This window comes from Primulina eburnea, chromosome 3, assembly GCF_022965805.1.
Source record: "Primulina eburnea isolate SZY01 chromosome 3, ASM2296580v1, whole genome shotgun sequence".
NCBI lineage: Eukaryota > Viridiplantae > Streptophyta > Magnoliopsida > Lamiales > Gesneriaceae > Primulina > Primulina eburnea.
Genome location: NC_133103.1, coordinates 51920832 through 51941117, shown reverse-complemented (window position 1 = coordinate 51941117; position 20286 = coordinate 51920832). Strand labels below are relative to the sequence as shown.

The window sequence follows — 20286 nt, the reverse complement described above, 5'->3', positions numbered from 1 at the left end:
TATGACTTGTATTATTTATATTGTATTTATAATTTTATTCAATAGCATTATACGAATAAGTATAATTTTGTTAAATAGTATATTTTTAATATTAATCATATATAAATATAATAATGGGGATATAAAAAATAATGAATATAATTTTGTGCTTTTTGAAAATATTTCAAGGTTATTATTTTTGCGTAGTCGGAACACAACCGGAAACAAGAATTCCTTAACAGCCTTCAAGTATTTTCCGCAAAGAAGTCGAGGAAATGCAAAGAAGTCGGAGGAATTGCATAAAGAAGTCGAAGAATTGCGCACAATTTAAACGATGGTAGTCATGGATTCCTAGAACCCGTGAATGCGTGTCACGGATTCAGAATCAATGACAGTCTGTCACGGATTCTACGCCTCCGTTTCCTTTATTTTTTTTAAAAAAATTAAGAATCTTGTAAATATCTACAGATTGCATTATTTTTACAAGTCTCACACTTTTGCAATATTTTGCTAAATAGTTTTAAAATTAATATTATTTTTTTAAAAAAAGCCCTTGAGTTTTGTAGGGTACGAGGATGGATCATATGCTTTTTACTTTTTTTCTTTAAAATAAATTTTTGTTGTTTATTTCGACAATATATATTAGTTCACAAAACTTACGTGAAACGGTCTTATAGGTCAATTGTGTGAGCTTGATCTACAACTCGATCCATTTCATTTAAAAAATTTAATTTTTATAATAAAAGTATTGTATTCCACTTTAAGTATGAATCAAGTAATAATTTATAAACATAGTTTGCCCCGTTTTTAATTTATTTTACTAAAATAATTTTGTACAATGTTTTATATTTGAAATAACTTGATAAACTTATTAATTATAATTTAATATCTCAAAATGCAAATTTTTTTTTATATTTTACATATTTTTAAAAGTGACAATTACATAAATTTATTAAATTAACAAAACAAGAACAAGAAAAAAACATGTCTCATTTAATTTGAGTAGGCTTCTGTTTGTTTTAAAGTTTTTATTACTATTTTTTTATTTAGAAAACTCGATCTTCTTTATTTCATTTTTTAATAATATATTCTTGCAGTTATGACAGTCGATTGATTTTTTATTTGACTTGTGTTTAGTCTTGAGTTTGAGTTTTGGGGCTTTTTTAAAATTAATATTAATTAAAAACTATTTAATAAAATATTGTAAAAATGAGATAGTTGTAAAAATAGTGCAATCCGTAGAAATTTATAACGGATTCTAAATTTAAAAAAAAAATTAAGAAAAAGCGGTTGTCACGGATTCCCTATTAAATTGTATATTTTTAATCTTAAGCATGATATAAATATAATAATAGGGATATTAAAAAATAATAAAAATAACATGATTGGCTTCATGGTTACAATGACAAACTTTCGACTCGGATTTTGTTGCATAACATTTTGAATTTCAGTATAATACAAACAATGATTTGAATAATAGTCTAATTTTATGAATAAATGTGATAATCAACATAACATGCCTTCATAACTATGGATAAGGTAGAATGAAAAGCATAAAATGTCGATCCCCGACTTGCCACCATCGTTTAAAAATATGACGGTTGAGACGACTCGTGCTACTAAAATACTGCTAGGGAAAAAAATTTCAAGCTAATTTTGAAAATGCTCATACACATGCATGCAAATGAAAACAATCGACCATGCGTATTAAAAAGTTATTCAATTATTGAATAAAAATAACCGCAGTTAAATAAATCTTAAATATCATCAAATTCCTAAACTACTGTTTGAGAAGAACTCATATGCAGCAATCAAAGCCTGTCGTATCATCAACGTATAAAAAGATATAAAATGCATAAAAAAACAATGTTCATACATGACCCCATAAACATATAGTGTGGAAATATGCAAGGTCCTCGGGCCATCGTATGGACTCCCAGCTCCGCCTACTAGTGTTCGGCACCTCCAGTCTCAAACTCATCGTACTCACTTGCATCATTCACATCTAGTGAGTCTAAAGACTCAACACACCTGAATCGTTATAACAAGTATATATACATAACATGCAGGGACGGATCCAGGAATAAAAGTTGAGGGGGGCTTGAACTCAATATGATAAGTTATATATTATTAAAAAAAATACATTATATCGTTCAACAAAGTTGTGCCCTACGAGATTTTAAAACATAAAATTCATCAATAATAGAATTTACATCAATATGTTTAGCTAAATCTCGTTCAATATAGAGTGTCAAACAATCGGCAAGAAAGTCATCCTCCATTTTATTGCGAAGTGTCGTCTTCACATGCTTCATTGCTGAAAAAGCTCGCTCAGTAGTGGCAGTAGACACAGGTAATGTCAAAACAAGATGAATCAATCTAGTCAACATAACATAAACACTTGACCGTCCACTCTCGGTCAATTGCTGACACAACTCAACAAGTGTAGAAACCTTTAAATTCTGCATCACATCAAGTTTATAATGTATCAATTCATACTCCAAAGTAACAATTTCTTGATCTGTGAAATCTCCAGGATAAAACTTCTTCGCAAGCTTGCAAATATCATCACTGTTAAATGAGTCAAATGAATTTTTAGGATCTAAAGCTGTACTAAGAGAAAGAAGTTCCACCGATGACTCATTGAACCGAGTATTTAACTCCATCAAAATGAAATCTATTGCTGCATTAAAAACATCAAAGTGGTAATGATGTTCTATTGTAGTTTGCCGACAGGAACGTCCAATCTTATATAGACAATCAAGATCAGGCACATCAATTTCATTTCTTGAGCAAAAAACTTTAACTTCCTGAAGAAATTCATTCCACCCACATTCTCTAAATTCTTGAAGGCAAGTTTTGGTAGTAGTGACAAATGTGATAGCAGTCAAAATGTCTTCAGATTTTTTTTGAAGAATTTGACAAAGAGTATCTGTTGTTCTCATAATTTTATGCATTAAGTGCAAAATAAACACAAATTCAAAGCTTGCTATGTTTCTGTAAATCCTCCGAACTTCAGCCTTAGCTCTTCCATTTGGAGAATGATCACTGAGAACTTCAAAAACTTTGCAAGTTGCAGTGTACATACCTATCAAGCTTTTTACCGAATCATAGTGAGAACTCCAACGAGTAGCTCCTGCTCGTTGCAAATTACCAATCTGGTTTGCACCACTTCCAGAATCACGTTCTCCAATTGACAACATATACTCAATTTCATTTCTTTGTGCAGTATGTAATTCAGCAATGCGCTTAGTAGAAGAAGTGACAATATTAACAATATTGTCCAAATGAGAAAAGAATTCCCAAATAACACTAACATCCTTAGCTGCAGAAACCAATGTCAGTTGTAAACGATGTGCAAAACAGTGGACATAGTATGCATAGGGACAATCTTTGAGAAATAATGCTTGAAGTCCATTCCAGGCTCCACGCATATTGCTAGCACCATCATATCCTTGGCCTCTGATTTTCTTAACATGGAGATCATGATGAACAAGAACATTTGATATCTCATTTTTCAAATTCATTGAGGTAGTGTCACTAACACTTTTGATGGCAAAAAATCTTTCTGTCAAAATCCCATGATTGTTCACAAACCTCAATATAATGGCCATTTGCTCTCGTTTAGATATATCTCGGGCTTCATCAACAAGAATACAAAAGTATTTATCTCCAACTTTTTCACGAACCATCTTTCGTACTCTATTGGCCATAATATGTAAAATCTCTTTCTGAATTTCTGGAGCGATATATTGGGCATTTTTTGGAGCATTCTCAAGCACAACTTCATCAATTTCTATATTCATTTTTGCAAAAGCCTTCACCAATTCAAGAAAATTTCCACGATTAGATGAAGATAGAGATTCATCGTTACCTCTAAAAGCACAACCTTGAAGTGCTAGCCAACGAACAGCTACAATTGAGGTGCTCAAACGCAGACGATTTTTCTCTTTTTCCTCTTTAGATTGTGCATGCATCACTTTATCAATATGTTGTGAGGGCCTCATCAAATTTTCAGCCCTTCTCTCACACATAGTATGAGGTGAAGAAGCTGCAGAACCAATATGGGAAAGAAAAGCACATGTTTTTCCTTGGTTTACCCTTTTCCAATTGTCAAATCCTTCATTGACCAATGCCGAGATATTAGATGAATTAACATCATTCAGGAAAAGAAAGCAATAGAAACAATATGCCTTATTTGTTGAAGGCGAATACTCCAACCAATAAAATTTCTGAAACCATTTTTTCTGAAAACGACGATTCTGGCTTCCAAATTTCGTACCTGGATACTCCAACATATATGGTTGATAAGGCCCCATATTTAGATATGAACGTCTTATCTCATCTCGTACATTAACATGATATTCACATATCTGTTTTCTTTTTCCCGGATCTCGTTCAATAAAAGTAGACGAAGACTGATGATCGTCTCTAGGAGAGGAACATGAAGGAATTTGGATATTGGGAAATAGAAGACTTTCACTGGATTGATGTTGCATTGTAAGGACCGTAGGAATTGAAGTATCTTCACTAGCTTGACGATCTCTCTTCTTAAAGAAAGAAGATATCAATGTTTTTCCTTTCTTTGCAGCAGATTGATGTTCCATTTTCAAATAGTTCAAGTTATAATCTTAAACAAGAATAAAATGTATTTGGTCTCATCCTTATAAATGGTCTGGACTTGATTGGACGGATGTACGACGGTTTTTGGAACAACCGTCGCCATTAGCGACTGTTTTTTGAAAAACCGTCGCTAATAGCGACTGTTTTTATTCACATTTGAATAAACCGTCGCTAGTAGCGACGGTATAATTAAAACAGTCGCCGATCCCCATCGGCGACGGTTGTACAAACCGTCGCAAATATTAGCGACGGTTTGAAAAACCGTCGCTAAATTTTTGAAAATGGGGTGAGCTACAGCCCAGTACAGCCCTTATATCAATCCGTCTCTGATAACATGCAACAGTGAAAATTACTGTAATTAAAATATATTTCATGATCTTAAAAGTATGAACTTAAACATAGCATGTCCAAGCATAACGTGTCCATAACATATATTGTCATATCAACATATACGTGTTCATTTTCTTTATTTGAGTTCAGATCATTTTAGTCGATGGATCCATTTACGTATAACTGCGGTATCCGACTGCGGGGACATCAGAGACAATATTAGCCATCCACTGAGCCTTGGCCTTACATGTTCGTGTTCGTGTTAGTTACAACCAACTATCATCCTTCAAAAACATGTCATTGCATTCATCACTTATAAAATCATGCATATACGTAAATTTCCTTAAAATCAAGCATGCAATGTATTTTCTGTATTTTCATAAAAATGCATGCTCGTAATAACATATACATTTTTAAAACACCTCAAAATACATTTATAACAATTTCCTAGACGTAAGATCGAGCCCATGCATTAATTTCTATAGTTCGTTTTAAAATTTGGATCGAAAACCCGGTTTTAACCCGAACTCAATCAAACTTAAACCATAGTTCAAAGACTCCTAATTAACTCAAAATGATCTAATTTAACTGTCAATAACCTCAGTCATATCGACATATCAATACCCAAACGAGTCATAGGCGCTAAAACAGCTATCCCATCCACACTGGGTTTGCGCCTAGGCGCTGACACTGTGGTGCGGCAGCGCTCATCTTGTCCGGCATCAGTGCTACCAGCTCCGAAGATCGGGCGCTGCGGCGCTAGCCCTGCGGATAAAAAATCCCAAACAGCATTTGAAGACAACCTCTACCCACGTTCAACTAGCCCGGACCAGGATCGAAACAACCCTTCCTAGTCCACCTTAAGACCCTCCTGGATTGACCTAGCCGTGGTCCCTAGCTTCATGCACGTTGCCCTCAACCCTTCGCGCAACATAGTTGTGGGGACCCGGACGCTAATCATCTTCTTAATCATCGTTGGGATTTAATTATCAGTTCTGATAAACAGAGTCTAAAAATTTTTTCTTTTTAAAATGTAAATGCGGAAGGTAATGGAATCTAAATAATATACATCTCAGTATAAAATACATCTCAATATAAAAGTACAATACTGTACAATCTAAGTCTAAGGTTCGGTTACTAAGTTCAAGTAATAAACCAAATCTACAGTAAGTCCGGAATCACCACGCTAACTCTTCTTCTCTCCTCCTCCTCTTGACCCCGATCCAGCCCCACCTGTTGTCATGCACACATACAAAACAAGACAACAGTCGGATAACTCCGGTAGAATAAATCCCAGTATAAAACATGGTAAACATGTATATACATAAAGTAAATCATGAAATATTCTATCATGAATAAACTTAAAGACGATAGATTTCATAATCTATGAAATCAACTCAAAATAAGCATGCAACACAAATCAATTAAACATGCTACTCAAATCAAATCATAAAAACATGCTATCATGACTGAAAGCAATAACAATGAGTTTCATAGTCTATGAAACCACATCCATAGACGCATGCAGTTCTAGTCACATCATGTCTAGACTCGACTCAACTATAACTCTAGGGATCCCGGTGTGAATAAGACGTCAATGGCTGTCACCTACCCTCCCACTCGGGGTGACTGTACGTCTTATTCCTAGACTTCGGTCTGAGCTGTATCGACGGCTGCAATAAGAGTCAGAGCTGCTCCTAAACTGAGATACACCGAACATCTAGAAGTCTGACTATCTGTCAAACTTTCCTATCTCAAATGCAATGTATAACAATCTGTAAACAAAGCATGTTCATTTCAAAAGATTTGAATATAAAGTCTATAAACAAATCATAATTATATCAGAAGATAAACAATAATCAAGTATGTGATTTTATTGGGAAACTCAAATGAGATCTGATTTGAGTTATATCTTCCCAGATATCACATGAATTATACCTTTGTCGTCCCTGTCTGACGAAGACGAAGTCTCGAAGTCGAATCTGTCCATATCAATATGATAATGACAAATCATATAAATACAATATCAGTATATATCTCAGTTCAGAATCTGTTCTGATCAATACTCAACTCGGTATACAATCTGATCCAAGTCAACACTATAACAATGAATCTCAATCAATATCATATCTGATCAATCTAAATCAATACTGATGTTTCGACGGCATAACAATACAATCTGAATAACCCCGTCAATCTGAACATCTCAGATATAATACCAGAACTCATAATCTCAATATCGGTATATTCAAAATCAATAATATACAATTCTGATATCAAAATCTCAGTCAATATCTTTCGAAAATCATAACAATTACAGAAACAGTCTGTTCTGTAATCTGACTTCAATTCTACAATGTCTACGGTATCAGAAAAGCCATATCTGGATCACATGCAATTCTAGCAACATCATATTCTCAAAACACTGCAAAACATAATGAAACTTACATCCTTGTGTAGCTCGTGTCACGAGGAATACGGTACTACGTTCAAATTCGAATTCTGATGGACGGATCTTCCACAATCGCCAATCTAAAAGGCGTAAGGATTTTCTATCAAAATCTTCGGCCTTATTCTGAGTTTCTGAGGAAAAGACGCGTCATTCGAACATATATATACTGCATGCAAATTCTGAAACGTGGCATCACTTTTCATGCTACACGCATGACCGCGGGTGCGGTCGTGTCATGCACTGCGGGTGCGCTCATGCTTCGGCATTATCTTTATTTTTCTGGATTCGAGCACCGTGGGTGCGCTCCTGCTAGCACCGCGGGTGCGGTGATGCTACGGAATTTCTTGCCAACTTACTGTCCATGCACCGCGGGAGCGGTGATGTCTGGCACCGCGGGTGCGGTGCTGTTTTCTCAAAATATTCTAGTTTTGCAACATCATTTCTCCACTTCTGTTGTTGCCTTCCTTATTCATACTTTATATATATCAATACAAAGTATCAAACTCAATTCTCGAGCCTTACAATAGTCGTCCCAAGCCCTAAATCGAGGAAACATGATCGCATCATCACCAAATCGTCTCACGATCTGATCCTAACATCTAAACACCATAATTCAGACGTGTTTGAGTCCCATACCTCCCCATCCAGGCAGCCCCTTCAACCAAGAAAAAACGTGAGAATCAATTCATACAAATAGGTTTCCTCTACGAACATGCATTCAAAACTCACATAAAACATTAGAACGACAATAAAACACGGGCAATCAATCAAAAAATCTTATTATGGTGTGAAAGACGAAAAAATGGAGGTATTGGTTTGCCTTTGCGATTAAACGCTCGAAAGCCAATGAAAATGAGGAGAGAGATGGACACCGGAGGGGCGGGACAACATTTCTTAAGAAAATTCTTGAGGAATCTGATCACTCCTGCTGCTGGAACTCTTGGAGGATGCTGGGAAAATGGGGAGGGGCGGCCGAGAGAGGTGAGGGTGGGAATAGGGTTTTTGGGGTAGGTTTAATTAAAATATTAAGTGCTAATGGGTCTTTAATTAAATAATTAGGAGGAGTAAGAGTTTAGACCCAAAATATTTTAAAATAGGCCCATTAAGTCCATTAACACACTCGTAAAATATTTCGTTTAAGTAAGTTTTTGAAAATGTAGTCCAAATTCTCAAAAGTCCTCCAACTTGCTAAAATTTTGCGTGCCAGATTAAAATATGAGCCGACGAGTAAAAATATCTCACCAAGACCCATTTTCAAAAATCTCACTTAATTACACCATATATTAAATAATTATTTTAAAAATATTTTTCTTCAATTATCATCGGTCTTTGTTTCTCGTTCGAGACTTCGAGCGCAAAATATTACTAAAAGCCATAATACATGAAGCCTTTATAAACCATGAAATAAAACACATATCCATGCAATAATCATGCATTTAAAGCTTTAAAAATAATTAAACACATATTGTAGTATCATAGGTTGCATGCACTCAGGTTACATAGTTCAAATTTTCTAGACCTTACAACGGTATTTCTTCAATTACTTCCATTTTCCATTTTTTCATAAACGTACCTTTGCATCATTATGAAATGTGTGAGAAAATGGTATAATATTTGTGTTTTCAAAACAATATTTATGTAACACAAGATTAAATTAAAAAAATAATATAGTAGTTAAAAATATTTATACAATTATTAATATTATATTTAAATCATCAATCAAACCTGATACCCCATGTAGCCGACCCGATCCAGATCTGACCCGAGCATTTATACCCCATATCAGTTACTTACATTATATAAATAATGGGCGTATTATTTATACAATTAGGGCCTGGGCTCGGACCAGAATTTTGCATGAACTCCAAACTGTCATCCACTTGGTCGTAAGGCTTATCGAGATGATCAGGGCAGACCAGTCGAGCAGCATGATAAATTTTATCGAGTGAAGTCCCAAATATTTATGGTGGTGAGTAGATAGTACTGATTTAAATATCAGATAAGTTGTGACGAATATACTTATGACGCCCTCTAGTTTATGTTAGTTTGTGCAAATCTGAAGCTGACTGTCGTCTGGCTCGTGCTGAACCAGTTTGAAGTACCGGGTTCACCAAACCGAACCCGGTGCATATTTTTATATATATCTAAACATTTTGAATAATTTACTTAGAAATTTTGAATCCCATCAATACAAAAATTGTATGTTAAAAGAGAAAAAAATACAAATGTAATGTACACAGGAAAAATATATTTCATGATAATTTAAATTTATGTTTGAAGAAATCGTTCTTTGTATATAAATAACATGCTCGATTTAAATATAATATAATATATCTAATATAATACGTGAAGTGTGACAATATACAAATATAAGTGAATGTGCTTAATTCGATCTCAAACCAACTGCAAATAATAGCTCCAAACTGTTAATGTAACATGAAATTCCACATTATCTATCATATTATCATATGATATTTCGTTTTTTTCAATTATAATTACAATGGTTTGATTTGTTTTGATTTAACTTAGTATCAAATTTACGCTTATATCTTATTAAGAGATGTGTATGTCAGTTGTCACTATACGGCTAGTATAACATCTACTGCTTAAAATAAATGCTTAAATATTTTTTTATTTAAAAAAAGTCTTTTTCAGAAATACACAAACATATGCATGCAATAAAAGCAGTCAATCAGGCATTTTAAAAAGTTTCACAACCACTAAATAAAAATAACTGCAGTTAATTAAATCTTAAAATGAAATCAATCTTCTAGTCTACTGTTTTAAAAGAACTCAACGTCTGTCAAAATCATCAACGTATAAAGAGTTGCAAAGACATTTAAAATATTGTTTACACCCATGACTCATGATCATAATATGCGGAAAAATGCAAGGTGCTCGGGTTAACGTGCCCACACCCAGCTCCGCTTACTCAGCTTTCAGCGCCTCCAGTCTCCACATCATCATGCTCACCTGCATCAATCACACCTAGTGAGTCTAAAGACTTAACACACCTGAACCGCAGTAGTAAGTACAAATGCATAACATGCAACCATGGAAAATTTTGTAATTAAAATGCACTTCATTATCTCAAAAGCGAAAGCATAAACATGACATGACAAAGCATAAACGTGTCCATATCGCATCATATCAACATATATGTGTTCAATTTTCTTTATTTGAATTCTTTTCATTAGTTGTGACTTTCGTATCAGCTCTAGTCGATGGATCCATCTACGTATAACTGCGGTATCCGACGGAAGGGACATCATCGACATTATTACCATCCACTGAGCCTTGGTCTTACATGTTCGTGTTTGTATTAGTCACAATCAACTCCTTTCCTTCAAAAACATGTCATTGTATTCATCATTTATAAAAATCATGCATATGCGTAAATTTTCTTAAAATCAAGCATGCAACGTATTTTTCGTATTTCCATAAAAAGTCATGTTCGTGATAACATATACATTTAAAACATGTCAATTTGTGATCTGGGCACTGCCATAACCGCTAACTCGACCCGGGTGCAAATGACCATTTTGCCCCTGGAAACCCTAATTGACCATTTTATCCCTGGACCTCAAAATTTCGACTCGAATCCAACCAAACTGGTCATTTTGACCCTAGAAACCCTAATTGACAATTTTACCCCTGGACCTCAAAATTTCGACCCGAACCAAAGCCAACCAAACTCCTTAAAACACCTCAAAACATATTTATAATCATTTCCTAGACGTAACATCGAGCTCGTCCCGTAACTTTTACGATTCGTTTTAAAATTTGGACCGGGGTCCCAGTTTTAACCCGAATCAACCCGCAACTTAACCAAACTTTCCCAAATTTAAACCATGACTTGAACCCACATGAAAAGCCCTTAAACCACTTATATCAGACCCACGAAAGCCCTCGACCAGCTGCTGGAATTTTCTTCACGCAATAACAATCAAAACCTAGTGCACCTAGCTCCCGATTTCTCGACCCGAGACCAAACTCGCTTGGACCAGCCCCTAGCCGACTATTTTAAGACCAAGACCGAACCAAGAGCCCCCCTCCTGGACTGACCAAACTCATGACCACAGTCTCTGCACGATGGATCGCTCGAACACCTCCAAACCATAATCTAGCTTGCTACATAACACACGATCCCACCCAAGCTATGCGTCCAGTGGCTCACAGACCATTCCAAGCCCCGACATGAACCCACCAGGGTATGAACCACGGCCCGACTGAGCCCATGCACGCTGCCCTCGCCTACTTCACACAACCTAACCGTACCAAGCCTTAGAACGACGAGATGCAATCGGCCACTTGCAGGACGGGTTCTAGCTCGACATTTCCCATCTGAATTCATGGTATACCTACTGTAGATCGCCCATATCTCTCAAGACATGATAGTCCCTTACAAATCAAGATCAAGGCGTGAGAAATATGCAAGAATGTCCCACGTTTTCGCATAAAAGCTAAGCAAAACCGATGCATAACACTATATCCTTAATATATCATGCAAATACAATTCAACATACATAATATAGTGTGATTGATGAGAAAATAGGGGAATCGGGCTTGCCTTTGCGTCTAAAAGCTCAAAGATTCGCACAAACAACACGAGGGACGAACATCGGAGGGACGAGATCACAACTCTAACAATTTTTCATTGAAGGTGGCATGACAAAGTTGTTGCAACTCGAGTGGGGAGCTGTTGGATGAGGTTAGGGGCGGCTGAATGTAATGGGCTGAGGGGATTAGGGTTTTTGGGTAGGGTTTGATATAAAAAAAAGTTGTATGATGAGACCTTAATAAAATAACTAAGAGCTGAAAGAGTTTGGGCCCAATACCACTTAAAGTAGGCCCAATAAGTCCAAAAATGTCATCGCAAAATATTTCGTTTAGGTACGTTTTTGAAAATATTGTCTGAACCCTCAAAAAGTCCTCTTCTTTGCTAAAAATTGAATACCGCTTTAAAATACGACTCGTCGCGTAAAAATACCTTAACTAGGCCCGTTTTTGAAAATCACCCTTATTAACATCATATATTAAATAATTAAAAATAATTATTTGATAAATATTTTTTTCCTTAATTGTCCCCGGTCTCCGTTCCCCGTTCGAGTGCGAAATACTGCTAAAAGTCTTATATCATATAATCTTAATGAACCACGAATTAAACATATATATATATTGGGCCTCGTTCGAGTGTGAAATAATGTTGTTTCGTACTTGTTATGAATTCCTACCCTACCCCACAGCTACATTTCCATCACACTAGGAATGATCACGTGCGATGTACGTAGGTGACTAATAATGAAAAATAAAGATTTAGATAATTTTGAAAATCATTTGAATAACATCTTGTTTATAAGTATTTATTAATCTAAATATATCAAAACACAATAAATAAAAATACATGATAACGATAAATCAAATATATTCATTTATTTATATAACATTTTTCAATTCGTGTGATTATAACATAATGATAACTCTATCAAATTAAAAAAGATATTTTTTCATCCAAATATTATTCACAATGGAAAATAATAAAAATAAAATTAATAGTATAATGAATATTACTAAAACCAAAATCAATATTTTTAAATGAAGTGCATATAGCGATTGTCAAATAAAATTCTCTTAATTAACTAAATTATCATTATAACGTTAAAATAAAACCCCTAAACTTGTTATTAAGTTAAATATCAATTTTGTTTTTGCTAACTTTTAACTCCTTGCGAATTTTGTTTTACTTTCTCCTTTTTTAAATATATATTATACACAATTAATTTTATCATAATAGATCATTTGAAATTAATATTGATGATTAATAATTTCATGTCGAATAAAATTTTAAAATAATATCAATCAAATAAATATGTGTAGTAAAACACATGTACATAACATTCAGTTTAAAAATATCATATATAAAAAATTTAATTTCTAACAAATGATAATAAAGTAGCACTATAATTCATATTTTATTATAAGAATTATCTTAATTAAAAAATTTATAAAGATTATCTCATAAATTTAATACAAAAGTATAAAGTAATTTTCATTCTTTTTAATTTCTCAGAATTTCTTTTTCTATGAATAAAGTTGAAATAACTCAAAATAATCAAATTATATTGCAAATAAAATATTAAAAAACATTGCAAAAGAGCATATATAATCTGCATGCTCTCAATATCCATTTTAATTGAAAAAAAACCATAAAAAAGATGACATATTGTCGCATAGTTTTTATAACACTTATAGAAAAGTGTAAGCTTCAGATATATATTGAGACATTAATTAATATCACAATTTATTAAATTAAAAATATTAAAAAGTATCATACTAATATATTTGTAATATTTTTCGTCAATTCAAATAAAATAATGAAATAAAGTTATTCTCATTTTCCATCTCAACTCTTAAATCAGAAAATTAAAAATTCACCAAAATAAATAAATAAAACATTAATTAAGTAATAGTGTGTAAAAGTGTAACTAAAAAAATTCACAAATCAAACTCATAAATAAACAAAGCACAAATTGCAGGTTGTCTAGCACCTCTACCTTCGAGCTTTCGTATACAATGAGATAATAACTTACAAATCAACAAAGATCAAGATTTGTTTTTTGGTTAGATGCAATTATTCCTCTCATAGATCTTAATAAAACTATGAATAACCTTTAAACTGAACAAAATTTATCTTCTTATGCAAATTACTGAACAAAAATTTGTCATGATATGCCGATATAATTTCCAATTACAAGAATAAGCAAAGCAATCTCAATTCAAATTTAAAAACAAACAATTCACAACTAGCAAAGCAAGCAACTAGGTCAATGCATATCAGTCAGTCATGCAGGAAGTGCCTTACTCTCAGAGGTCATATTGATCCACCAACCAGAGATGATGAAATAATAAGACGATCAATCAGTCAATTCTTTGATACACTGGTCATATATTTAAAATGCTCATGCAATTGCTACTACTCTAAATCTGGAAACCAAAACACGGAACCCAAGATACTTCACACTGGAGGATTGATTTCATACATCCATTTCCATTCCAAAAGCACCAACAATTCTGAACTTCGTTTTAACATACCAAGACGTTCTTGAGAGTATAAAGGAAATTAAGACAACTCTTCTGGAAATCAAATCACACAAAATATGCTCCCCGTTTATGTTCGCAATGCCAAGGCTAATCATTTTTTACATTCAGTATCAAGCTCATAGAGACTCAAACTTACCTTTATGGGGTTTGATACTTACGCTCTTTTCAATTATTTTAGTTGAAATGACAAGTGAAAAAGACACAACATAAAACATACCAGAGAACTTGGGAAAGAAAGGTACACATGGCAACTAAAATAAAAAACGTAAGTGGTAAAATGAAGCGTTTAAGAAAGCCTTATGCTACAAGGAACAATCATGCCTTTCGTGGACACCTTCCCACAATAAAGCAAGCAGGAAATAAATCTAGCGAATGTATTTTTCTCAAACACTGTTTGTATTAAGTTGTTGAGAACAAATTATACCATGATGTAAAGACCGGTGTGCATAAAACAGAGTAAGTAACCTTCAAAGAGATTAGTTTGCAACGATCCACATCTAAATCCATTCTCCCAGCAACATTGACAATGAATTATGGGAACAGAAATTCTGCAACTTCTGATTTAACCAGCACAATGTCTTGACATAATCTGAAGCAACCAGTAATATAGATCAGCCGCATGATTGATTTACGGAAAATTCCAATGGAAAAAATAGAAATGCAGCCATTGAGCAACTATCTCAAATACTAGTAAAAAACCTTTAAATGAGATCGTTGGAATAACCTATCACTGCATATACAAGTGGACATATCCACGCTTCAAATGTTTTATCCAAAGTTGTCCACACATTTGAATCCTCGATAGAAATAGATTCAGCTGAAAAATTAGGAAACAAAATCAGGATGTAAGTAAGAGAATATATGTGTTGTCTGTCTAAGTGTATGCATGCCTTCACTAAATTTCTTCGAGGTCATTCGAATTTCACTTCATACATGAAAAGGTTCAACGCATGCGCTTCAGCCAGAAAAAAATGGTTGAGACTACTTTTTATTAGTCGAATTTGTGGTCACATTTACTCTATTGCTAGTTGTTACTACTCACCAGTGTCATCATGATATGTACACAGAAAAGGCATTGCCTTTTCCCGCAGGCATAAATACAGACCTAGACAATCGGGGATCCATGTCACTTCCATATCCATTGCTATCGCTAAGGTTTCCTCTCTTTATCAGTTTATGTTCTACGAAATTTATATGGACCCAGGAAAATCCTAAATTTCCACCAGAAGTTTGTTACAATTTTTCTGTAATGAATTTATTTAAAAAAAAACACGAGTACAGCTGGTTAAAAGTATAACCCAGCAGCTAGATTTGCCTAATGTGCTAGCATATAGATGAAGGAAAAAGACATGCCACATTGCCACTTGTGATATTTTTGAAGGAGAAATCTCACGGACGAAAATATGAGCTAACGATCTTTCTCGGTAACAACTTACCTGTCAACTTTCTTTGTAGATTAGAAATAAGTCTCTGCACAAGCTCCAAATTAACACCTTTTTGAGTGGACCTAGAATGATTATATAAATTGGAAAACATAATTAAATCTATTTATCACAAAAAATGCACAAACAGCAAAATTGTTAAGTTCAGACGTATTGCGGTGGCAGCACGTGTCTACAACATTTGGAATGCACGCAATCGAGCTATTTTTTAAGAAGAAATACCGTGTCCCAAGTGTATATGTACAAAACAATTTTTTTTAACTTATTTTAATGGATGTTATTCATTAAAAAAAGAAGAGAAACTCGAAGCATTAAAAAACACACTATTGGAGAAAATATTTATTAAAAATCAGATATCACCACAATTTCAGCCACTCGAGTATATTAGGCCGCTTGAACATTTGTCGATGACCGTCTCAAAAAAATATGAAGTATTCTTTATGTTAAATCAAAAGTCAAGCCCACTTTAGCAGCTACAAAATATTTAGCATGACATAATGGTACATATTTAAAGCAACAAGATGAAATATCTCAAAGCCAAACCCAATGACAATTGCTTTTGCACTTCATAAGTTTGTGATTGATATAATTAATAAAAACAATATATTATATGAAAGAAATTATTTCATTTAATAACACCGAAAAAATATACAAAAAACTTCATTTGCTCAAAAGACATAATGCAATCAGCGTGATGACCAGAAAGATGCCAAACTTTTTTTTAGTTCAAATAAATCGACCTTTCTAAGACAATGAGACATTATTCCTAATCGATCAGCAAAAGACAAAGTCATAGGAAAAAGAGCACATAAATCATAAATATAAAGCATAAAATATAATGGAAAATCTGAAATACATTCTAACCTCAATAAGAGACCTCTCATAGGAATCCAGTTGCATCAAATCCCGTTGACCATTTTTGTAACGCCCTTGACTGATTTTAATAAAATAACAGCGGAATTTAAAATTTCTCAAAGGAAAGAAGGATTTAAAATACATTTCAATATATAATCAAGAGTATAAACATGACCAATAAAGAGATGTATCAAAACACAAAATATCATTTTTGGTCATGCCAAAATGATAGCAAAATATTTTCTTCCTTCCATTTCTTGTGCATATGACTTCGGCCCCCAATCAACGTCCCGGCTCGTCGCTCTTATCTGCATCACATGAATAACTGAAATGAGTATAAAACTCAGCAAGTGGAACTCTTACAGAGCAATCTATAAATATCATACTCTGTAAAACATGACTTTGAAATCATTAAATACCATCAAACTCTTGAAACATAGAATACCATAGTATATCATGACTATAACGATGGTATTTCTCTTTTCTCTGGTGGATTGATATCTAAATAGTATCTCTGTCTCTGTACCTATATCCCATCAATATAAATCGATTACTTTGTCGGGATATAAGACTATGGTCGTTGATCAACTAATTGCATGCAACCTCTGACTATCTATTTATCAATCCCATAAAACATTTGAACTCTCTTTTGGACATTAAAACAAACACTTTGAAGACTCTTCTCTTTTGCATTCCCTTTTGACATAATTGAGACATAAAAATGCCTCTAATATACAACAAAGTGTATTAATACATAACATGAATCAAATGGAAGGGAATAGCACATTAACACCATTGAAATACAATACATATACTTTCATGTGAGCACAAGGAATGAATTCTACTTACAACCCTTGGAGCACTTGATTTCCTAAACCTTGATGGTGATCCTACAACAATAAATCCAATAACTAACCATCAACACCCAAATAATAACATTAGATGACCATTTAACCCAATACATCAATCACAACTATCAAACCCTAACTCCACCATCTTCAATATCTCAAGAACAAGAATAAAAACCACTTACCTTACTCCCTTTCCTTAGAAAGATGAAGTTCCAACTCCGGATTGAAGATTAATTGCTTGAATCAAAGGGACAAAAGAAAGAAATAAGAACCCTAGCCAAGAACCGATGGAGAAGAGAAATGGAGAAGGAAAATGAGTAAAAAAATGATCCCATCCAATTTTATGCCTTCCCAAACACCAAAACACGATTTTTAACATTGTTGGCCGCCCGGGCGAACATCTTTTTCGGCCCGGGCGCGGAACTCTCGGCAAGAAATCCAAGATTTTTGAAGTAGACTCGCCCGGGCGGACATCTATTTCGGCCCGGGCTGGCTCTGCGCACAGCTACTTCAAAGATCGCTTCCGAAACGCCTCTTCCCTTCAGAATTAGGAAAAGTGGTAAACTGGAAAGTTGTAGCTCTATGTCTTGACTAGCATCTCCAATTGGCCTCATGTCATTTGAAGGTCTGAGTAAAAGGTTATGCTAAATCTCCCAACATGTGTCACTGGAGGAACGACGAAACGCACGACACACTTCGGGGCACTTTTGGCCTATCTTCCACAATGATTTGAACAAAACCCAAAACAAGAAAGTTATAGCCTTATGTTTTATCTTTCTAATGGAAGTGGCCTCCCTCATTTGGATCAATATACAATTTATCATGAATTTAATCGTAACGCCGCTACAATAGCACTACACATCATCTATAACCAACCATACTATAAATCACAAATCGAAACTCTTAACATCAAAACTATACTTAAACTTGACCAAGTAGTCAATAAACGTATAAAATCTTAAACCATACCGATCACCATGCTTGGATATTACAATTTTCAGTTGAAAGAAACACTAGAATTCAAGAAGTCCCTTAACAACTAGAAATCAAACAAACAAAGTCTCAATGAACACAATCATACTGAGTTTATGAAAAAAGATTTATTTTTTTTAATAAGACACAATATTTTATGAAATACAAAGGATTTTAATTAACATAAGCTGACTAGTTTTTTTTTTTGATAAGAAACTATTTTATTAATTATAATTAGTAAAAGATTACAGAACGTAGCGGACAAGCGATTCACGATTCACGACTAGGAATTTAAACTAGTATTAGTTCAACATGAAATAAAACACCAATCCCTAACAAGATCTGAAAATATTAAATGCTGAAACGCTGGAATGATTAGTGTCCATCTCGCCACCCTGATTCTAATTAATTCCCACAAATTCTCTGACGGCTCTTCTATGTCGTTGAAAAGTCTGTTGTTTCGCTCCAGCCATATCGACCAAAATATGCAATGGATAATAATGCACCAAAAGTGTCTTAGGACCTTTCCCTTAAGGTAGTTATGCTCCATAAGGAACATGTCTCTTGAGTTGAGAGGAAAGGTCCATTCAAATACCAAGTGTTGCATGACCTTGATCCAAATACTTCTTATGTAAGAGCAGTGAACCAAAAAGGTGATCTTGATTTTCCTCATTATTTTTACACAAAACGCACCACTGAGGACACAAAACGCACCACATAAGCTGACTAGTGAATGAAAGAAAAAAAACAAAATTGTTGCTAGAAGAGTTGATACGTCGAAAGAATCAAATCTATTATCAGAAGAGCAAGGTCAAATGGATTACAGAGGGGGATCAAAACACAAAATTTTTTCACTCACTTCTGAATCAACGGAAGAGCAAGGCTACCATTGACAGATTGGAAAGAAATGATGGTTCAATTACAACAAATGAGGATGAAATTGTCTCCAATATTTTAAAGTTCTTTAAGGAATTGTACAGTTTGACAGATACGAGATGTTGGGGTATCGAAAAAATGGCGTGGTGCCCCATTGAAGATTATTTAAGTCGAGAGTTAGAAAAAAAATTCACGGAAGATGAGGTTAAGAAAGTAGTCTTTCAGTGTGATGGAAGGAAGAGTCCGGGGGCAGATGGATTTACTTTGGCTTTTTTTCAAGATTGTTAGGATATAGTCAAAAGAGATCTAATGAAGGTTTTTGATGAGTTCTTTCAAAGCGGGATCATAAATGGAGTAACTAATGAAACATATATTTGTTTGATACGAAAGAAAGCTAAATCGAATAAAGTGAAGGATTTTAGACCGATAAGCCTGACTACAAGTTTGTATAAGATCATAGCGGAAGTCCTAACAGCGAGAATTAAGACTGTGATAGCATATACTATATCTGAATCTCAGAATGTTTTCGTTGAAGGAAGACAAATCCTAGATTGTAGCCTCATAGTGAATGAACTGCTCGAAGAAGGGAGAAGAGAGAAAAAGAGGAGATGGGTTTTGAAGGTGGATTTCGAAAAGGCTTATGACAATGTGAAGCTGGGAATTTTTTGGACTTTGTTCTGATGAAAAAGTGGTTTGGAAGAAGATGGAGATCTTGGATGAAAGGTTGTGTGTCGAATGTTTCATTCTCTGTCATGATTAACGACAGACCGAGAGGTAAATTTAGGGCTTTTAAAGGTCTTAGACA

At 34.2% G+C, this 20286-nt stretch overlaps 1 protein-coding gene and 1 long non-coding RNA gene across 2 annotated transcripts; both read right to left on the bottom strand.

Moving 5' to 3' along the window:
• Positions 1–1928: 1928 nt before the first annotated feature.
• LOC140827466 (uncharacterized) lies at positions 1929–4586 on the bottom strand. The gene is made up of 2 exons (XM_073190141.1): positions 2710–4586; positions 1929–2010 (listed from the first exon to the last, which is right to left on the bottom strand). The coding sequence occupies exons 1-2, from the start codon at positions 4584–4586 to the stop codon at positions 1929–1931; spliced, it is 1959 nt and encodes a 652-aa protein (XP_073046242.1).
• Positions 4587–14755: 10169 nt separating this feature from the next.
• LOC140827882 (uncharacterized) lies at positions 14756–17830 on the bottom strand. Its single transcript, XR_012117059.1, has 6 exons — positions 17816–17830; positions 17632–17672; positions 16792–17090; positions 15922–15992; positions 15185–15302; positions 14756–15074 (listed from the first exon to the last, which is right to left on the bottom strand). It is a non-coding gene; the product is annotated as an uncharacterized lncRNA (long non-coding RNA).
• Between the last annotated feature and the right edge of the window lie 2456 nt (positions 17831–20286).